At 24.3% G+C, this 25,038-nt stretch overlaps 1 protein-coding gene across 1 annotated transcript in view; it reads left to right on the top strand.

Annotated features, from left to right (window-relative positions):
* LOC105363534 (neurotrimin-like) overlaps positions 1 to 25,038 on the top strand; it is a 183,674-nt gene that overhangs the window by 131,512 nt on the left and 27,124 nt on the right. The window contains exon 2 of the mRNA XM_011501266.1: positions 6,840 to 6,937. Coding sequence (XP_011499568.1) covers positions 6,840 to 6,937 — 98 coding nt within the window. The remainder of the gene's footprint in view (positions 1 to 6,839; positions 6,938 to 25,038) is intronic.

Below are 25,038 nucleotides of genomic sequence, written 5' to 3'. Positions count from 1 at the left end.
TTACTCAAAGTTCTTTAGCTTTAATTATTTTTATTCGTTACTTCATTATGCAACTTCGTTATTATTTCATGAATTCAATCTTTCATATTTCAGCGCGTCCATTAGTAATAAAAAGTATGAAGATAAATTACATAAAAACTGATCAAATCAAAAGTTAATTTTTCAATTTATTATCTAGTATTTATTATCAATTTATTTATTTTATATGCATACAATATTAAATTGGCAACTTCATAGATTATTTTTTTATCCGTATCGAAATTTCCATTTATGAAAGCACTATATTAATTTAAGAATCATTATACTCTATTCATTATAATAATTATGCATATTAAAGGCAAGTATTTCTTGCACATAATATTAACTATTTATTACTTTAAAAGATACCTTAAAAGTCAATTAGGTAATTCAAATTTCGTAAGTACCTTCTGGTATGAACAGTAAAAATTATTAAATCGTTAAAAAACAGTATATTATTGTTAATTTTTTAACATTTCCTAATATTATTTTATAGTAGAAACTTCTAATAAATAAAGAAATAAAACATACTATAATACGAAAAGTGTAAATTTTTTAATAATTTTCGGAATTTAAATAAAAAACTTGTATAAATAATAAATAAGAATAAATGTGTGCGTAGAATAAGTATGAGTTTTTATTACTTGAGCTTATTTGTAATGCGATTTAGAAATATATTTAAATAGTCTATATAAACTTATGCAATGTAATATCTTGTTATGCATAAACAATGCCCTTATTAAAAAAGGCATTTTGTCAATTATCTGTTTATTATATTATCTAAGTACGAATTTACGTTTTAGTAACTGGAATTATAATAAGATATAATCATTTTTGCAGGAATACAGGAAAGCTTTTCATTATATTAATCATAAGCTTACATAAAAATATACATACATCGCTCTAGTCATAATTTCTTTGATTCATCATTGATATTATTTTTTAATATTATATTTATGATAATTTCACAATTTTTTTCATTTAATTTTTAATTCAAACTATAAATAAAAATAACAATTAAAAATCTCCTAAGTCAAATTTTTCTTAAAAAAGGTTAATTATAATTAATAACAATCAAAATATTACGCAATTGTAATCCGTATTGTTATACATAGATTACATTAATTTTTTTATAAATATATAATTTGCATACATTTTAGGTCTTTAACATCTATTCTAATTGTTATTGGAAGAGTACATATTTTTATTTAAAAACAATAAACAATAGCATTCACTAAATTATCTACACATAATAAAATATTTTATAATAAAGATAATTCAAATAGGAAACTGAAAGTGCTAAAATATATGCACGCATTATGTAAAAGTTCGGAACAAATAATATTTTCCAAGATTCTATTGAATACAAGTTATTAATAAGAAACCAAGTTAAGATATTTTCTTGAAAAAATTGAAGATTTAAAGTTTTACTTTTATAGTTTTTAATATATACTATTAATTATATATTTTAAACCAATATATCTATGGTTATTGTAATAAATTATTTAATAAATTGTTATTGTAATAAATATTAAACCATCCATCAAAATTAATGTATAAAAATTACAATAAGAAAAAATACTTAAAATTTCAGTTAAAGAATATTTAATGTTACAATTATATATATGAATGGTAATCATAAGGAACAATTTGGAATTTCTAATAAAGTTATTTACGGCAGCATATTCACTTTTATATTAATACGATTGAATATTATAATCTTTCTATACTCATTCTGATAATTCAGAATAATATATTTAAACTATACAAAAAAAAACCGTAATATTTAACAAATACATTTTTACATTGTAGACCTTATTTATGTATTAATCTATATTAGCATTTAATTTATTTTTTCATATTTTATCACAATATTTTGTATTTCTATTTCAATTTTTTATTACTTAAAATATTATTATCTTCAATTTTATTATTATCTTAAAAATAGAATAACTTAATTTCTAGAATATATATGCATATATAAATTGTGACATTGAACAATAAAATTTCACTGAATATTACTTTTAATTTATAAATTATATTAAGTAAATTTAGTCACAGCTACACAATAAATTTAATTTTTAAAGTATTTAAAGAAAAAAGCAATAAAATGTTATATTTAATTCTTGAACAAACAATTTTGTTATTATGTTTTTCTTCTATAAGCTTATGAAATTATAAATAAGGACTAATCAGTGATTGTTTGTAGAATTATTGCTATATTACATAGGAAAGACAATTTCAGGTAAATGTTCATTATAAATAAATAACGGTTATTCGATTTCGATTATTTTTGTATTAATGTATTGCAAAAGTAAATATAGATGTTTCTTTAATATAATTGAGCATTGATATAGTAAATAATTTTGCATATTTTTAAAGTCGTCAAATATATAGGAATGTATATATTATTATTATGTATATAAATTATTATAATTTTAACTTTCAAATTGCGTATAGAAAATTTAGAAATATCATACACATTCATTTAACTATACTTTAATATACATACATATAAATTTACAATATTTATATACTTATATATTTGGAATTTATTTTTTCAGTTAATAAGTAAATTCTTATTATATTAAACGTGGATTGGAATTTAGTATTTAAAATTCAAATCAAATTTGTATTTTTATATTAAAGATTTTTATCTTTAGAAAAAAAGGAAAAGAATTCGTTTGTATTGCTATTTTTATTGATAAATATATATATATATATATATATATATATATATATATATCTAATGTTTTTATGTAAACTAATAAAATAAATTGCACAAAATAAATTAAACGTCGTTTATTATTCAAATAGTAGTATTTATTCGATTTATTATTATTCCATTCGCAATTTATTGACTTATTGATTTATTGAGTCGTCATATTTATAATTATTAATGGACACAAATTATGTACATTAAGTATATTTTTTCCGCGTTTGAAAGTATATCATTGCTCCTTTTCTTTTATACAATTAATTTATAAAGCATTAAGTATTTGCATTCCGTTGTAATTTGAAATCACTAATGAATCAATTAACGAATCTCAACTACTTCCGATCTATATTATCAGCGGCATAGTTTGAACGAATTCTTGTTTTAAGGTATCACTGAAATTTCAACATTCATTGACGCAACAGGATATGCGCTTACATTGAAATACGTCGACCCTTACATTCTTCAATATATGTTGAGCAAATAACGCTTGTTACCACATCTACGACATATTATATGCTTATAGTAAGCACATTTGAATAAATCAATTCTTTGTTCACTGCATCATAATTATTATGTGTGATAGAGAAAAATATAAGTTTACCTGGTTATATTTTTATATATGCAGCTGTTTTAAGCCAGATAGAGAATAAAAGTAATGTAGGAAAATGTTGACTTTTTATTACCATTTTAGCGGATGAGTATACGACTAAATAATAATAAATGATATTGCTTTCATAATTATTAACACAGAAAATTTTAACATTTTATGTGATTTAGTGAAAGAATATCGCAGAAAATGCGATCTATGTAGATCGAATTACTTTTATATTTTTCAAAAACTTTAATGCTTTTGCAATTCATAATTTTTTTTTGTTTTTTATATAGTTTGAAAATTGCAAGAAAAGGCATTACAAATAAATGAACAATTATTCTATAATGCTTTTATTATTTAACAGATTTTTAAATAAATCAACATATGCTAATATGGAGATATATAAAATAATTCATTTTACCATTATTTAAACAGAAAAGAATATATATATATATATATATATATATATATATGTATATGTATATGCATATTATCTCATTGGATATTTTTTTGTATGTTAAAATATAAAAATTTGCATATAAGCTATTTTAAACTTATGCAAAGAAATTTTCAATATAATTCCATAATTCATTAAAAGAACTTTTAAAATATATTTGAAGTGAATATTTATACAGTAATCGCTAGTAAATTAAGAAAATAAATATGTATTTTGTTTTTTGTTATTTTATCAATATAAACATAAATAGTGTTGATAATTATAGCACTTATTGACATTTATTATAAAATTAATTTCCAACATTATGTGTCATTCTGTATAAATAAGCGTAATATATTTAAATAAATAAAACAATAAAATATCACATTATCGGTATAATAAATAAAAAGCTAAATACAATTTTTTTCTAATTATTATAAATATAAAATAATATGATAATGTAATCGCTTAATTAACATATTGCATAAAAGTAGTTTTTAATATAAAAATCAAAGAATACTCTACTTCTTCATTCTTTTAAACATTAAAAATATCAAATTCTGATAAAATATAATATGGTATGAAATTTTTGGTATGAATTCAATATAGTATACGTTCAGATAAATTACGGCTTACAATTTCATACAAAATTCAAAACTACAAAAGAAATGACAGCTTTACAATATATTTACAACATAACAGAGTGTAGAAAACATTTCAAGTGTATAACACGTAAGATTTACATGAAAAGTTTTTCCCAGTTTGTAGCTTTGTAGCATACAATTTTTATAATTTTAAGTTATACTTCACTTATTTTATGTGATTTTCATTTCATTTTAGTATAAAATATATTCAATACTTTTTATCCTTCAGTATTATTTTGATGTAATTGTCAATAATGACTCAACCGTAATAATATCAAGTTGCTAATTCTATTAGAATTCATGTTATATTTATATAATTAATTATTGTTCAACGAAATTAAAAAGTCAAATAATGCTTATGAATTTTTAATATTTTCGATACAATATGAATTGATGAAGTAACTTTAAAAAAAAAAGGTAAACGAGTTTTATTTCCATGAGTAAAGCACAGCATTCTTATTGTTTTGAACCAATCTTTGAACTCCTTTGTTTCTCTATCCGATTGTTTCGTTCGACAATATTGAGAAATGTAAATGATAAGAATGGAATTTATCTTGAATTATTCATAAATCTGCAGTTCCGTTTATCAATGTTATAGAAAATAATAATATCGCACATATAAACTCCCCGTGAATAGTGTATCCAGTGCCATTGTGTATCGACGCGAGCAAGAGAAGAGCAAAGAGAAGATTCCTATTCGGCAATCAGGATGAAGTCAATAATCCATGATCCGCTCAGCCTTCGAGTAGTGTACAGAGTCGCTGACATGTAATTGGGATCAGTGCTTATCTGCCGAAGCGCAGACCGAGACCTTCGCCCTCTCTTTCTCGTTATCCCTCTCACCTTGATTACTCTAAAGTATGGCTAGGCAGCTTAAAACTAGAGTTAGCTCTTCCCTATCCCTCTTGTCACATCAGACCATCCTCTATCCACAAGCATATGTCACGATCGCTAGATATCGAATCTATTTCATTATGATATCTACAACGTTTGCATATGACAATTTAAAGCTACTAACACATCACTTCTAGTTCTCATTTCATTTCTCAATAAACTCACACACAATTTCATGAGCAAGGCTTACGATATTAAACGAACGCTTACGTTTCATTGAATTATATAGGCATTCGTAATGAATAATAACGACGAGTTATTTGCTCCAGTTAGCGTTGTGTTGAAGATTACATTTAATTGAATACGCGGCAATTTCATATTGGCTTGCTAATCAATGATAACTTATAATTTATAATAATGTTTTATTTTATTTTTTCATTCTTTATTTTTAATTAAAATTTGTAAAATTATTAGTTTCGATGAAATTTAAGCGAAATTAGAATTTTATTATATTTATCATTATTTATTATAATACAATATTTGTTATCCAAGTATGAATTAACTATAATGTAATTCTGTTAATAATGTTAATTTTATGCCATATTATTATTATTATTATTATTCAATTATACTACAATTATTATTCGGAAGTTATATATATATATATATATATTGTATTCTTCTTATTTTTCTTTTTTTTATTCAAATTTCATATTAAGGCTTGATATAATTTATAAATAATTTTAAGATTTCATTAAAACATAATCTTATTATTTTAAAACAAAAGAAGAAAGATAAAAAATACGTTTTGAATTATTTTTACATCATTCTTTAGTAACAATTCCATAATATCTTATATTATTTTATAAAATAATTTATAAGATTACTGATTGGATAAAACACATGTTGTATGCTTTATGGAATTCTATTAATTGAATTAATGAATTTTTTTTCTACGTTTCTTAGACAACAATAAAAAGTATTTGTTTTTTAATGAACTGAAATTTCCTAAATGGCATGATAATTTTGTTAAGCACATAAGCAATTGTAAATATAAGGACTTCTCTCATCTAGTTTTTGTAAACTCAATTAATAATTCATTATGATACATAGAAAGTTTTTTTATCATAATGTTTATTAAATTAACTTTATTGAATGTTTAAACTATAATTTGTTTTTTCGGAATTTGTCGATCAGCGTGGTATTATAAAAAGTTGTCAAAATTGATTTTATTTTTAATGTAATATATATTAATATTTAATAATATATATATTAATAACATACGTATATTTTTTTTTTTTTTTTTTTTGATAAATTTTTTGTATATGTATTTGCAAAATATTGGAAATAGAATAAACAAAGAAAAATATCGTTTGAATTAGCTATTTAGACAATTCACTTTTTCATCAATTCTGTGTCTTTTCTGAAATACTTTTATGAACTGATTTTCATCTATATACATAATTATATTTTAAAAACATTAATGCATATTTAGATTCGACATGCTATTGATGTTAGCTACATTATTTAACCTCGTTGATTTTTGGCCAAAAGAGTTCACTTACCGAGATGTATAAATGTGTTTGTGTATTTCAGAAGGTCCAACCTTCACCGAGGCAATATCAAACGTGACTATTCCAGTTGGGCGGGAAGCCGTTCTTTCCTGCGTTGTCGAGGACCTGTCAATGTACAAGGTAAGTGTTGTACTAGCTGTGAAGGTGTATACTGCATACTGATAGCGAACATACGGGCACTGAACATTTTCGGTAATCGTACGTGTTGTGCAAGTTTTATTACTTTCCATCGTGGTCTTCATTGCACCGATATGTGTATAGTAAAGAGTTCGAGAAACATCGAAACTTTCATTTTAGGAGGAAAGTTTAGTGAACGCCGATGCTCCTCAGAATGAGCAACATTAAGTGGTACTTAACGAGCATTGCTATTCCTCTCATCTCTCGACTTTATATTAACTTGCAAAATCGTTGGGTCACCGTTATTTAAGTACTTTTTATCCTTTTCTCTAATATCACAACTTCATAGCAACTGATTAATTAAATATTGTTTATAAAATGCTACTTCTATTCAGTACGTAAAAAATATGTAAGTTCGTGTACCACTGTTAAATTAAACATAAATGGGAATTTCAATGTAATTATTGCTGTGATATTTAATATTAAATACAATTTATATAGTTATTGGACTTGAAGCCTGTAATTCAAATATAAGTGATATTAGTTAAAGAGATGCAATTAAAGCAATTATATTTAAAATAATTGTTCAATATGTTGATTTTTTTTTAATTTTTCAACGAATTTTACATGGACACAATTAAGATTGCGTCAGTGATAAATTCATCGATTTTATCCAAAACATCTTTTTATTGCCAATTCTGATATTTCATTCTTAAATTGGAAATATTTATAAATGAAACAGTGTATTCGCTGAGAAAAGTTTTCAAAGATTAGATGGAGTTGAGTTAAGCGCGTTTCAATTGTTCACACTTTTAATTACAGTAGTGAAAATGTCGCATAAACGTAAATTTATGGAAATTTTTTTTCAACTATTATTCAAGCGGAAACTTTCAAGAAATGGAATAGATGTAGGAAAAAGAGAGAAACGCGGAAGATCGAAGTTTCACAGGACCAACATCGCCATTACAGTTGAAGAGTGCCGACGTCGAACTCTAATGCACAATGCCAAGTGTTGTTAACCCAAACGTAATTCGGGCATTTCTTGACTAATGAATTCAAGTTTCATTAATTTTATTACTTTCAAACCGCAGTTTTTACTTCTTCTTGAAAATGGCTCACTAAATGCTGAGATATATTGACTTTTTCAAGTGTATCATTTTATAATAGTTAAATTTGTATTTGGCATTGTATTACTTTAATTATCATACTGTATTTTTCAGATTTTTTTACAATATTTTCAAAAGTACCATTCGTAAAAAATTAGCCAATAATAGAATTAATAGAACAATATAATAACAGTTAAACATCGCATAACATAACATAAACTTTACATTTACTACCTTTACATTTACCTTCTTATAAATAATTCTTATGCTAATTCTATTCAAATATAGTGCATAATAAATACATAATTGATAAGAAATTAATAACTTATTCACTATCGGATGTATTTCAATTCTTCGTTATATAATATATTTGCAATGCATTGTTACATTATGTATTTATATTAAATGTGTATTACTATATTTTATTTATCATTTTATACTATACTATATTTATTACTCTATATTACTTTATTTTTCTACATATAGCTAATAAAATGTTGAAAAAGCATTAATTTTTAATTACGAATTGAACAATTTTTTAACGTTTAATTTACTCTTTTGACCATATTGCCCTATATTATGTACAAGTATTTTCCTTATACAAATACACGCACACGCACGCACGCGCGCGCGCGCGCACACATATATTTATTTAAGTATTTATTAGGTAGTCTGCTCAGTATCAGTCAGTGACAGAGGTGTCACTGTTTTTTCCATGTATTGCCTGCGATTGTCCATGATCACGATCCATGGGTACGCATATCGTAATACTAACATCTTCCGAAATTTCTTGGTGACCGCGTGACTCAAGGCCTTGTTTTAGGGAAGCCAGCTTGAGCGACTTAATAAAGCGATACTACATCACCAGTAGTCGTACGGGGTGGTTTCACGATCCTCATTGTGGTCTTACCAAGTATAGTAGGACCATATTTCACGGCTTGAAATCCCAGTCTCGTTTAACAGTGAAGTATATTTTCTTGGTGACTGACTAATTTTATTCGGTTTTCCAACAACCGTTTGGCACACATAATAATTCTCGATTACTCCGCAAGTTTTTGCACATTGTAATTAAATTTATTATTTAATATTTATTCTACTTGAATCAAAGATAATTAATGTCGAATTTTTTTACATACTTGCGGGAAGTTTTTTATTTAGATATTTATACTAAAATTAAGTAAGGAGGAGCTGGCGCACTATAAATGGCAACAAATAGTAAAAGATTTAATAAATAATGAAACGTATTATGTCGTAGACCTTTGATGCAAAACGAAAAAAAATTAAAATGGTTATCATAAACTCATTTTATGTTCATTGCATAATGAAATATTGAAAGAGATGAAATTTTTATAACTTTTTATAATTATAAGTTAAGTAAAAAATAAACGGTTAAAATTTTAATTTTGATTAACAAATGAAGCTTAATCTCTATGATATAATTCATTCGTTAATTATAATATAAAAAAAAATTTAACATATAATTATTTAAATATATTTAATAGGTAATAACTATACTCAAACATTCATGAAATTATTTGTGTAATCAAAAGTTTACACACTCAAGTTATTAATAATTAAAGTATTAGTCTAAGATTAACTCTAGTCTAGGAATAAACAAAGATGTTCTTATTCTTATTGGGTTCTTCATCTAGACTGATATCTAAATGACAAATTGACTTTAAAAGAGCACGTATAAAGCTTGTCAACTTACGGCGAAAATCAGTCGATAAATGCTCCAGAAATAGCAAGTACTGATTACGAGACCAACTTGTAACAGCGCCAAGTTCGCGTATTTAGCTTACTTTATTCTTTTAAACTACAAAGGTATTACTCTATGTTCAAAGGATTCATTTGAGATGGATTAATGCCTTAAATATCAGTATATGAAATGGTATTTACCAGACTCGTTTGATTTATTAAAAAGGAATTTTATATTTTACCAATGAAAAGGTCTAATTTATATTAAAATAAAATAATAAACTGACAAGTATGTTACTACATTGATGATATGACAGATTAATAAAGGGTATGGGAAATTTTTTTTATCTCTGTGCCAAACGTATCGATAAGAAAGGAATTGTAATTATAGCACCACCAATATTTTTTTACAGTGAAAAAAATGATGTAATTAACTAAAGCATTAGACTTTCATTGTTTAAATACCTTTAACTTTTTAATATATTTCACATGCTCAATAGCTTAAAATCTTTGTTTTAAAAGCATTAAATTGATATATTTAGAAAATTAAAGCACGTATATTTCGAAAACAAATTAATTGGCGAATTTTATAAGTTTACTGATGTCGTAACCAAATCTCAGTATCCACTAGAGGACTTTAGATACCTAATAAAATAAAAAAGTGAAGAAGTTTCTACGCATCACATGTGAAATAAAAAAGAAACAAACAATACTATACTCTATCATACCTAGATATATGAGGTCAAATATAGAAAAATAGAGCTAGCGTTTAATAAAGAAACCATTTTCGCCAACAGACAATATGTGTAACAGAGGTTTATATTATCATAATCTGTTGGATCTAATTAGGAATGTTTCCTGACTATTTGTCACTCACTAAGAACTATACCATTGCTATACAAATGATATTCAGCTAGCTTGAATAATAGAAAACAATTGCTCTGGTTTCATATATGAAATCAATAGATACAATTTCGATTCATCTACAATGGAACTACTGGAACTCTAATATTGATGATCTTTAATTATGAAACATAAACATGGTCATATCTATTATTTAACATAAATGATAATCGGTTTGATCTATGATAGATAAATAAAAATAGATTTATATATATATATATATACATAATATTAAATTAAAGTGTAATGATAGAAAATTGTATTAATATTAAATAATTAATTATAAATCATTATTACACAATATCAAATAGTTAATAATTAAAAATAAATAATAAATAAATCAACAAATCATTCGATTATATTTATAGTTTTTTAAAATGATAGTAATATTTTAAAAGCAATAAAGAATAGTACAATATTAAAGGTAAGAATTATTAACTTCAAATAACTAGTAAATTCAATTAATTGATGAATAACGAATATATTCTATTGGAATATTCAATAAAATTAAACAGCAATAATTTATATATATATATATATTATAGTAGGTAGAAATAAATTCTTATATGTTAAGATTTTTGCTAAATACAGTAGTAAAAACATTAAAAATACCGTGAATGAAATATTTGAGAAACTTGGCACGAATTAAAATAGTTTCTTCTTGTTACATATTGTATAAATTTACTTAGTTTCATGAAAATTCGCATTTTTAAAACGTATAAAGACTGCTTCAAAGTATTCTTAAACGGAATTTGCCTTATAATTCTCGTTAAGGCGCAAGAAGGCTTCTTACAAATATTTAAACAAAGTCCAACCACCACGAGACTTCTGAATTTCATCATATAAAAGGATTGTAATCTTCCTCTCATATTATTATTTCTAATTCTTTTTCCGGATTTGATGCTTTTAGTTTAATTTTATTTTTTCTTAAATTTTTAAATATGTTCCCTTTTTATTTATACTTCATTTTGTTTTATTGACATCATAGTTAATATTTATCCGTTTATATCTTATTTACACAACTATGTATAATTATTATTTATAACAAATTTTTTTAGGAAAAAGTGTACATTAAGGGTATATAATAACATGTACTTCAATACACTAATAATAATAGTAAATGATATAAGAGTATATAGTATGCTATCTTACTATAATTACGGCATAATCAAAATTCATAAGTACTTCAGAAACTGTATTGTGTTTAACATCGTAATATCTTATAAATTAATAAAATTATTTATTTAATCATTAAATAATATATTTATAATATCATAATGATACAAGAATTACATACAAAATTCAAATTGAAATATTCCATATATATTAGCGATATAAAAATCAATATAAAATGATTAATATTAAAACATATAAAATATTATATTTTATAAAATTGTAATTTACTTAATATTTTTATTCATTAAAAAGTATTCGGCAATCAAAATTAATCAAAATTAAATGAGTAATTTAAAAATATTTTTTATTCTCATTTTATATATAAAAATATTTTTCTTTGAATTTTTTTTTATGTCTATATATAATTTTTATGAAATTCTTTCAAATAAAAATATTGCTAAAAGTTGATATTTTGTAAAAAAAACTATTGATAAAGGATTTCTGGTAACAAACAACCGATTAACTACCCAAGATAACAGCGAAAAAAGCTGATTACATCGACCACATAATACGTCATATTTAATACGTGTATCGTCGCAATAATTTACTAAATATAATACAATTTTCTCTATAAACACAATATGAAATAACTTATAGATTGTTAAGATTAGTTTACAAGTATCGAATAATACCAGTACCATCAAAATCGCTTTAATACAATGTTTAATTGAATTATCACTTAAATATTATTAACATTTGATGAAACGAGGCTATGCATCCTGTTTCTATGTATTGTGTATCATAAGTCTTGAGAAAATAAAGAAATACGATGAAATTTTATTTAAAAAATTATTTATTTCTATAACGTTTTAGTTCTTTAACTTTAGAATTTAGTATAAGTCTAAAGTTTTATTAAATTGAAATTTCAACTTAAAAGGATTACGATAATACCCTGGTTTAATATTGACTTGAGATTATCAACGACAGATTATCACAGCATATATTTGAAATTTTTACAAGGGAAACTTTAGAAACTATTTACGAATCTATGTGTGTTGCTGTTAAAACTTTCTAGGACTATTAGTAATTTCAGGTCCAGTTGAAGAAATGGAACGACATGTAATTCTCGGATTAAATTATAAATATGCACTGATATACATTATGTTAACAAATCACTCCAAACCTCATAAGTAAGCATTAATCTTTATTTTAATTATATTTACAATATGCTACATGTATATCTTATGATTATATATAATGAATAGATAATTAATATATTCATATTTATGATAAATCGATTCCCTTCTCATAAATAATATTTTCTATATGAAAAAAATGCAGAAAAAGGAAAAATACTATATACATTAGCGTATTTATTTTATTAAATGGCTTTTATTTGAAAATGACAGTCACGAGTCTTCTATGAGGTAATTTATGGTGAGGAAAATGGTGGTGGGGCTTATTTCCTCACAAAAACGTGCCAGAATGCTACAGTTTCCATTATAAAAGAGAAAAGTGTAAAAAGAGAGAGAATAGCTTACATAGCGAAATGTACGTAAATGGAGCAAAGTCCATGTGTGGGATGAAGTTTTACGTGCAATTTTACGTGAAAAGGTGACTCTTAAGCGAGTGACTCTTTATGGTCGTGCGACGAGGGGAAGATAAAAACGAGCGTTACGTGATCTCTGAATTATAAGTTTAACTATCAACGAACTTCAAATTTTAAGTGTACGCCTGTGAGTTCTTGCACCCATGACCGAAATTTTATTCCGCGCGGATATTAAAAGTATAAATTAAGTTTTCTCTCCCATTTAGGATTAGGAATTTTTTGTAAGGTTCTTTAACAGCTAATAAAAATAAATAAGATATATAGGCCTACGTTTGCAGAATAAAAAGATAATTAAAAATTTCCTTATTTTTTAGTAACTATCGATTTCACATAAATTATTTCACAAATAAAAATTTGCATTTCATAGCTCGTTTCATTGCATTGTGACGATTATTTCTTTAATCGGAACTTAAATACATTTTTTTCGCCTTAATATGTTGTGAATTACAAAGTAACATAAAATTCAATTGACTCATAATTTAATTGCATGGTAATTATTTAACATCTATAAGCATTATTATAAAATAGTAATGACAAAATTTTATATATAACTAAATATGAATTGTATTCTACATTGAAAATGGTAGGGTCAAGAGGTGAAAATAAAAGCACGTTATCGAAAAAATCGAAGGGTACCTTCATTTAGGAATATTTTGAGCAGTGTTAATTTCAATAGTTCAAATGGTTTACTGATCAATTGACTGATTGACCGACTATGAAATATATATAGCAATGTATAGAAATAATAATTTATAATAACTAATCATTAGTTAATTATTTTCGAAAAACATGAAGTAATCAATAGAATTTTCAGAAAAGATCAGTTAAAAATCCAGAATATAAATTAAATTTTAAATAAAATTAATTTTCACAAATGTACGTAATATTTTTAATTAATTTGTGAATAAAACTTATCGTGCTAATAAAAAATTGAATGTAAAGAAAAATACAGTTTTTAGTGGAGGCATAATGATTTGTACTATAAAATTAAAAAGATCATTTTTTTCCAAATATTGAATATTTAGAAACTACGATAATCGTTACAAATTTCACGTCCTATTTCTTTTTCTATATTCATTAATTTTATTATTATTTTATGGATTGTATTCAAGATATTAAGAGTTTAGATATTAAGGACTCTTAATTTTATGAATTTATATTTTTATATTTTATATTCTTTTATGTATTGTATGTACTAGTAGTTTATGGCTAAATAATATAAGATTATAATTAAATTTAAATAACAAAACCAATAGAATACAAAAGAAAAAATATCAAGTTGTAAAATAGTACAAAATTTCCTTAATTGGAAATGATGTGAATAAAAATGAAACCGGTATTTTTTTCCAACTAGATTCTGATTTTCTCATGTAAAATGCATTAAAATAAATAAAAAATTTATCCGATTAAAACTAGATCTAACTTAATGAAAACGTCTCAAACAGAATATAAAATTCATTAATTTTAATATCTATAAATGAAAGAATATCGATGAAATAAGACAAGCCATAAAAATTGGCATTTACATAATTAATATTATAAAACAAGGAGAATATTCTATTATCTACAGGAGTACTATAAATACGAATATACGGAATAATAAACAAATAGATAAACAATCATCAATGTTATAGCAATTTTTAATTTCTATTTATTAAATTCTTATGAACAAATTTAAGAAAAATGTAAAAATTGAGATGAAATTCATATTACACGTAATTATCCAAGTATTCGCATAAGTAGTTATATCAGATTAATTATTTTATTCATTATTATTGCTGTTATTATTATTTTTGTTATTATTATCATATGTATTGTTTAGCTGTAAAACTTGAAAATATTGGGAATATTTAATAAGAATATGTATAAAATATTATTTGATAAAAAGATTTTATGAATTGAATGTTTTGTTTTTATTTCGAACTATTCACTTTATATTATAATATATAAAGAGAATGATGAACAATTTGTATTTGTATTTTTATAATATTATTGATAATAAAATAGTACAACAATTCTCAAGGACAATTCACGCATACAATTAAATCTATAAAAAAATGTCCACAACTCCTATTCAATTTAATGTATTATAAATGCTATATTTTGTCAAATACAATATACTCGGTATTTCTAATTGTCTTTTTATTTTAATATATATTTGTTTCATTATTCATTAGAATACAACTTATTTGCAATATACAAAAATAAAAGATATATTTACATATCCATAGTTAAATATAGCGAGATTTATATATAGCGAGACAGAAATATATGAAACATCAAATTCACTTATTATATCATACAATATTAAATACATGCCAGATTATAATTTTAAACAATGTTTATTTAAATTTGAATATCATTTCAATAATACAATAATAATTTCGATATTAAATTTGATAATATAACTAAATTACTTCTAGAAATTTAGTTTATGAATTTAATACATATTTTTAAATAATTGAAAAACTTGATAATATATAAAGGTTATTGGAAATTTAAAGATAACTTTACATTAAATTTCACTCCTAAAATAAATGAAAAGATATCAATTGAAATTATACAAGTTATGATAATCGAATGGTATTTTTACATCGGAATGTTAAAATTAATTATTATATTTTTCAGCAACGAGTTCGCCAATACGTCTGTGTTATTTTGTGAACCACAAATAATAAAAAATATAGAAAATATGTACACAGAATATATATTATCTGTAAAATTTAAACAAATGTGAAAAAAAAACGTATCTTCCAATTAACAATTTTCCTTCTATAATTACAATAGAACTCGACTAAGTTGAATGAGCTAGATTAATATAATATTTATTTTAAATGTTATATTAGATTGAAAATGAGAAGAGTTAACACTTGCAATAATTGCAACCCTGTTATTATTATAGTGATAACTATAATAGGTGACTTTGCTTCTATAACCATAAATTCGGAACTTGTATTACTTTGTCATTAATTGAGAGGAAAATAATGTTACCTTGGCATACTTGCAATTCTCCATCTTATGTAAGATTAATTCTGATCTCGGAAGCCGACATTTTTCATAATGTTTTATTTAGCATGTGTGCATTTTATATTTGTATATGAAATTTAAAAAATGTTCAAACTATATTTAATATTATTTTATAAATTGACGTCTAAGTTATAAAAATCGTATTAAACTCATACGGATAATTATAAAAATAATGTTAGATTTTGGTTTTACGTAATTAACGTACAAACGTGTGCTCACTTTCGTGGAAAATACAAATTTATTTAGAAAATTCTGAAGTACATTAGTCTAAAAGTATAAAATCCAGAGACACTAAATCAATTTTCTGTGTCATCGTTAGTTAAATTACTTACACATTATATCTACTTCATACGAACAATCCTTTCTTCATTGTACATAATAGCAAGGCGAAAGATACAATCAATTGCACATATCTTTTATTAACAGGAAGCAAATATAAAAATGACATTTTAATCCTTCATTTTACACAATTAGCATATTAATATTGATACTATAATATATTGTATAAATATGTTATCTTTTAAAGATTGTGATTCTTATTAATTTTGCTTAAAAATAAAATCATTTTTACTTACAAAATTCTATTGAAGTTTTAGTCTGTATTATATTGATTACTATCTAGCTATCTCTATTATCCAAAACTTTTTAATTTTCATTTATTCGTTAATGAAACTATCATAAAAATTTAATATATTCTTCGTCAATCGATTCTCAGTTTTGCATATAAAACAGTACTCCTAATTTATTATTAAATTCATAACTATTCTTTCTCATATAATGTAATTATAATCATGATATAAGGTTATTAAGAAAAAAATCGTTATATTCGATTGAGTCTGCCTTACAACGAATAAAGTGAAATTTCGTTCTTATTCTATAAGTAATATTTCTTCTTGTTTTTTATTGGCCATAAAAAAGAAAAGTTTTCATAACTAAAATATTTGTATAGTCCTCTGCTATTATGTTTTTCTCTAAATAATTAATTACGAGTTGCTTTTTATCACTTTAACTCCGATAGTGAATTATAAAAAGTTATTCTACGAAACTAAAACACGTTAAATTACACGCATTAAAAAATTCTAATAATAATAAAAATTTCATTTAAAAAGAATCGAGTTGCGCTTTTTGAAAATATTTAGAAGGAATTAATTAATATTTACAGATTATAAAATAATATTTAAAATGCGATTTATATGTAGTTGTTACTGTCATTTAAATTTAAACCGCAATCTAATCAATAAAGAAGCCTTGATTATTAGGCTTTTGAAAAGTCAATAATTGAAATAAGTCAAAAACAAAAATGAGCCGGATACTCATAATATCATAACAGAATTAATTATACAATAGTTATTTAATAAAATAATAAAATCTTTTTAACAGTTATTTAGGATAAATATAAAATACACAAAGAAACAAGTAATTTAATTTAACTTGATTTATACTTTTATTTTTGATAAAGTATAATTCTTCATTTGTGTCAAAAACATCTATACATTGAGATAAAATTAAAGGGATTGTAAAGAACAAAAATAAGTCTACAAACGTCTTGCGTTAATGAGAAGGTTAAAAAAAAGAGATATGAATCAAACAAAAAAAAAAACAAAAAAAAAAAACTAAGAAGAAAGGCTATAATGACAGAAAGTACGGGACTTTCTTTGTAAATATCTGCAGAACTTTCAAGAGGTTAACGGATATTCTGTTTTATTCGATCCATTAACTGCTTTTACATACATACTTTTAGAGATATATATGTGTCAGTTCACGTATAAAGATTTAGCCTACAGTCGTAAAATAAAAAAGAAACAATTTTTGTATAGTAAACGTCACTTTAACAATCAAAAAGAATATATTAAATTATATGAAGGAAACATACGTATAGTAAGTACAAGGACTTGTAGGAAATGAAAGTCGTTGTTTCTTACAGAGAAATCATAGCCGAGATCTCTACTTTTTTGTTTTTCTGCTTTACTTATGATTCTGCATAACTTTTCTCTTTTTTTTTTTAAGATAAACACTTTTCAATAATTATCCGTACGCACGAATATTTTACCATTTTAAAACTTTCTTACGAGTTTATTCTTATTTAAAACAGGTATAATTATTTCGATATTTGATTATTAATTAAAAATATGTATCATATATTTATTTTTAAATATTTATTTTTAAATATTTATTTTTACATATTATTTAATGTGACTGAAAAATATAATTACGTGTAAAAGCAAAATATTTAAATAAATTAATCGATAATATTTTTAAATAAAAAATTTACACCTATAAAATATTATTAAGCTTTTGTAAAAAAAAATTAATTTTTTACTTTATTAAAGAGTTTCCAAATTTTATATGTCATGTTATTATTACGTCAGTATATAAGTTGTCATTTATAATAATCTTGTATATTTTTAATAAATTATATAATGATATACTATAGTTTAATTGTATTAATAAATGTTATAATAAAACAGCTAAATAGTGTCTCTAAAAAATTAATTCAAAAATATAAAAAAATGAAAATTTATTTGTATAAGTTCAAACATATAAAAATACTGTGTGAAACAATCGAACAATTTTTACTATAAATTGATAAAAATTGATGATAAAAAATTATATTTTCTAATAAAATGTATGCCAATACATCTTTGTTTTACAACTAAGAATTTAACAGACGTTGTTGCATTTACTTTGGAAAGACGAAGCGCATGGTGCCGCAGGAAATTGAAATGAAGCTTTCGAGGGAAGTCCGCAACTGCGGTCGCCAGTTGGTGCTCCTCTTCAAGGGCTGTATTTGTATGCACTGAACTTGGGGTATGAGGAGTTAGACACATGGTCAATTTATCGAGAGCTAAAGTCAATAGCGATGACCCTTGATTTCCTATTCGATTCAAATCAATCAACACATCACTTGCAAATTGACTTGTCTATTTAACATCATTTTTCATCGACGCACTCACGGCTCTTATTTTTTCTTCAAGATTTATCTAATTCGATATATATCATTTATCATATTATAATTTATCTTATATATATATGCGTATTTCTTTTCTTATTATTTTCTATGAAAAATTTTTGTCTTCGTGTTATGATCAATATATAAGAGACGACGTATTATGTATAAAAGTAATATTTTTATGCATAAAGAAGTTATATGTTCACTTAATTTAGATACACAAATTTATAAATCTATCATGAGCAAAAAAAAAAAAATAAAATTTAGTTAATTAACATAACTAGGTAATATAAAAAATTTTAATTAAATTAAATGATTTTGTGTGCAGTATCACTCCACCTTCTACTTATTGTATGCATTTCTATCTAATATTATGTTGAATTTTTTATATGCATAATGACTAATTATTTAACTAATGGATTATATTATATTTTTTTATTGTAGCTTCTTTTATTGTAGGTTATTGTAGGTTTATTGTAGGTTAGGTAATACTTAAAAATATTAATGATCTCAGACCGTAAAATACTTTATAAATGGTGTAAAATTGCTCAATCATATTATTATTAGCATATAAATGCTAATTGAAATAGTTTGTTTAGAAAGCTCTACATTTACAAGAAAAAATTTTGTAGAAAAATTTAACAAGCTCCAAAGCACAAAACTTTGTATATATCATAAGTGTTTTTTAAAATAACTCACTTAGTTTATATGAATTTTCTCAGCGTTCTACTTCTGGGATATTTCACTCAAGTCCATATACTACTAAAACATGAACCATTGTATACTAAGCTGAATTTACTATTTCATTACGTCCTTTATATTCAAAAGAATTTTAGTACGTTTTCATCGTGACGCATACAACCCTTTCGTAAATATTACAAAATAACTATGATTTCATTTGCCATTATAATTGAATATAATTAATATTATTATGTCATATTGCTTTTTTATTAATATTGATGTTTATTCAAATTAATATTAATAAGTAAAACATATTAGTTAAAAATGTTATTATAAGCGGTCACTTATAATTAAATATAATTCATAAACTTCAAAAATTTTCAAAAGGAATTAAATAACAATTTTCAAATGATTACGTAATGTTACAATAAAGATTTTTTTCGATCAAATGCATTTTTATAAATTTTGTAGAGATTGTTTTTCATCACTATCTAATCTTATATCAATATATTGAATTAAATGCTATTATTAAAATCATTAATGGGATTTAATATGAAGTAAAGTTGTAATTAATTTTTATTTTACGTTAATCGGAAAAAATATTTTCAATCACAATAATAATATATATTTTATAAAATACAGAGCATTATACAATTGTTCTATTGTAATTAAAATATATTCACTTTAGACAATTTTTTTTTAACAAACTTATTTGTTTCAAAATATAAAGATATTTTTTATTTGAAATCTCATCGGAAGTTTTAAATAGACGATATATTTCTTAGAAAAATCTCACCAACTCCGATCTATTAAAATTAGCATATAGTACGCCTGTCTATAAACAAAATATTATTATAAGACAGGTTTATGTCACCATTTCCGATGATACTTCAACTCAATTTCAACTTTAATTTTTATTACTTTAACATTTATTTTATGCTCACTCACTTTTTAGATTCTGTTTATTTAAAATAAAGATTAGAATTAGTAAGCTTATAATTTAATGGGAAGTATATTTTTTATTTTTCATTTCTTATTTAAATTGTTTTGTATTTCATATTTCAATCGAAATCTTATATATTAAGTTTTTTTATTTTTATGTGTCAGATTTAAAATAAATTCAATAACATTTATTATAAAATTATATTATAATGAATTATTTAATATTCTTAAATTTTTTATATCGGAAATGAAGAAACATTCATTGTAATTAAATGTACGAATAAATAGATAAAAATTAAATTATACCCGTCTAATTAGTGAGTAATAATTCGGCAGAGTTGTTTTGAAATAAGGAAGATCCTCTCCGAGTACATTGGCTTAAAAGCTATGTACAAGAGTTCTGAAAAACAAATTTTGTCAGAAAAACATTTAATATTATTTTGAATGCCAAAGGAACACGAATTCGCAGTCTATTGATAAACGAAAGATAAAAAGTATTTTATCTATAATAGAAATTATTGTAAAAAGGCATTGGTGTCTTTATAAAGTGGAGCGAGACGGGACGGTAATAGCGTCGAGATGAAAATTCGATTGAAAACTTGGCAAATAACTTAGCGTTAGCTGTGCAGCATTCACAAATTCAAAACACACATCGGCCCATAAACAGGCCTCGGTTTTCGTGAAAGTAAAGTGCCGAGACGAAATATACTCGATTTCTAACTTGTTCGGTTTAACATAACGTAACCCTGGCTAACTTCGTGCTTTATACCAGACTAACTTGAATTTCACAGCTTAATTTTCGTATTATATCGTAGAATAATTATGCAGGGATGTATGCTTTTAATGAAATTTCATCACATAAATTTTCATTAAATTTCAAATTTATTAATTTCTCTGTTAGATTTTAGTGAAATAATTTTCAATTATTTTAAATAATAAATAAGAATGAATATTATACATAAATAATGTAAATTATAATATAGGTAATTCAACTTAATTGTTCCTTAAAAAATATGCTTGTAGATATTAAAAAATAATTGTAATTCTCTATTTAAATATTTAAATGAAATTGCCTAATGGAGTAGAATAATAAAATTAAAATACATTTATACTGTATTTCTTGTACGATATACCAAAATTCGTTAAAACGAGCTTTTTACACACACGTTGGATACATTAAAATAAAATTCATGTATGTGAATGCCTTTAATATGTAATATATGTAATAAATGCTATTATAATGTTATTAGTTTTTTCGACTTTTACTTTGTGCTTGAAGATAAACGATTTTGAGTAAATCGCTCGTTCTTCATGAACCGTCATCGGGTACAAGAGATTTGTCTTCATTATCCGATTCCCAGGTGAATGTGAAAAGCGTAGTACAGCATCAGTTTGCACTAGAAAAAAAATATTTTATTTCAAAATAAATATAAAACTATTATATAACTAGTTAAATATAGAATAACGATGCAGTAAGTCATATGCAATGCTTTATTGTAATAATTTTTTTAACGTTATACATTCTTTAACGTTATACATGATTAATAAATTATATTTAAAAATTATAATTGAATCTAGAAATTTATATTTATAATATTATATATATATATATATATATATATATATATATATTCATACGAATTCATCATATAACTTATGATTCAACATATAATTTTAATGGAATTCACAAAATTTATTGCTTTAAATTAAAAAACAAGTGTAAATAAGATATGAAAATGTCGTTATTAACATCTTTATTATATAGATGATTTTTTTTTTTGTATTTTTCAAAGTTTGATGTAAAAATCAATTGATAAATAAGGTTAATATGTAAATTATCTGAATAATTGTTATTGAGGACATTTTAATATTTTGTTTTTTGTTGTTGTTTTTTTTTTTTTTTTTTAAATCTAAAGTAATGAATTTTGAAAATTATATTCAAATTATAGGTTGAACGAAAAGTTATAAGATGAATCCATGTTATGAATTGAAAGAAAATATTGATTTTGGTAGTATTGAATAGATTTTTATCGTATCAATGCACTTGTCTGCAGATATATGTAAATTATGTCAAATAAATTGATATTTTTATGTGCTTTGCGAATCATAAAACAATTACAATTGCTTTTGAACTAGATCGATATTTGGTTCTCAATTATTATCAATATACAAGTGAACAAATCCACACCTATTTTATTAGTATTTTAGTTTATTATTCCAGTATATAATACTATTGCAGAAAGATAAAAGGATAACGGCATCAATGAAGACCTTTATCTTATAAAAATGTAAAAAATATATAAAACTAACACTAACATTACTGATTATATGCGTACAATTACGATTATACACGTCAATTGCTTATAATATTTAGAATTACTTGAAATAAGTATTTACGAGTATTAAAATATCAAAATTTTAAAAGCAAAACTTTTTATTTACATTTATAAATTAGTTGGCCCGTATTGTAATGCATCAAAATTATCTTTATTAGGAAACAAAGAATAAAAATACGAAGATTCTTTCATTTTATATTTTATAGCTTAATTATTGAATTTAATACAAGGCTTGTTTAGTAAAATATATTATAGAGTATGTAATATGTATATGTAATATTATAGAGTGTCGAATGAAGGTGTCAATGTTCTTAATAATTCGAAGAAATTTTGGAGTCAATCGTATAACCATGTCTCGTGACAAATCAATTCAATAATCCAAACTCGGTAACTCCGCTGATTCTGTTACCTCGCTCGGTTAAAGCAAGCGGTCAAAGTTGGTAGTCTTGCTTCACGTGTGAATACGTGACGCTTTTGTCGCCGACAACTTCTATTTTCCAGCAGAGTTACTTTGTACGTTTTGCTGGAATATTCCTTATACCTGTCTCCGAAACTATCGCTAGATCATGCCAGCAGATCGTCGCATGCAGTAATAGTAGTACTAGCAGTAGTAGTAGTCGTAGTAGCAAGTGGCAGGTAAAAGCATATAGTACATGGATAACATAGAGATAAAGAGAGAAAGAGAGTGAGAGTGAGAGAGAGAGAGAGAGAGAGAGAGAGAGAGAGAGTCTGAGAATTCGCGGGAAGCACATGCTGCGAGCCTCGTTTTCTCCCCCTCGAGGGACGGGCCAGAAGATAGATCAAGGCGGTTATCAGATAATTAAATCCAGAGTACCAGGCTTGCGCGCCCAAGCGTTCGTCCACCTACTTCAACGTCAACGGATGTGCACGTAGATGTTCTACCCGGAATTTATACCTACGCACGGCCCGTTGAATATTTAAGGTTGGTACTTTGCTTGAGTAAACGGGCTTCGTGCCAAATTGCAGGTAATTAGTAAGCGCGCCAGATAGAGCCAAGGTTGCGATAAAGAAAGAGAGCAGTACTGGCTCTAATAGAGTCAAAGGTGGACTTTGAATCATATATTTTGTCACACTATCACGGACCAACATATTTGTATTTCTTGCAATATGGCTGACTGCAATTGCCGTCCACAAAGTCGTAAGCGCGACGATGAAAGAGTAGATACGGGGCTGTTTCCTTACATCGGGTAACATAGCAGAATAATCAACGATAGCAACTCCAAGTGTCAATCCCAGATAAGGTAATTGAGGTAAATAGTAATTTACTGATTGGAGAGTACTTTGATCTTAATATAGTCATTACGTATCTTTCGATCTTGGTAAATTAATCGCTTTTATGGATTATTGATAAAGCTATTTATGGCAGTACAGAAATTAAAGAAGATAGACCGACAGCTTTTCAATAATAACATTCCGTACGCCGAAGATTATGAGATTTTTTTTTTTTCCATAAAAAGACTAGATAATTTTTTTCACCACTACAAACTATGTAAATAATAATTATTGTTTTATTTTAATTCATTCTAGTTATTAAAAGTAACACTCATATTGACCAATTTTTCCAATTTTTAAGTGTTTAGTTTTGAGTTAATTTGAGAATAGCAGTCTTATAGACAGAAATTATGACATTTAAGGGCAATTCAAATTGAAAGAAACTATTCAATTAAAAAAATTTATTACTTTCTTATTATTAAAAACAGATTTTAAAGCTGACT

The sequence above is a fragment of the Ceratosolen solmsi genome, unplaced genomic scaffold (assembly GCF_000503995.2).
Source record: "Ceratosolen solmsi marchali unplaced genomic scaffold, CerSol_1.0 scaffold57, whole genome shotgun sequence".
NCBI lineage: Eukaryota > Metazoa > Arthropoda > Insecta > Hymenoptera > Agaonidae > Ceratosolen > Ceratosolen solmsi.
The sequence above is the reverse complement of the archived record's forward strand: the minus strand, read 5'-3'. Positions and strand labels throughout refer to the sequence as shown.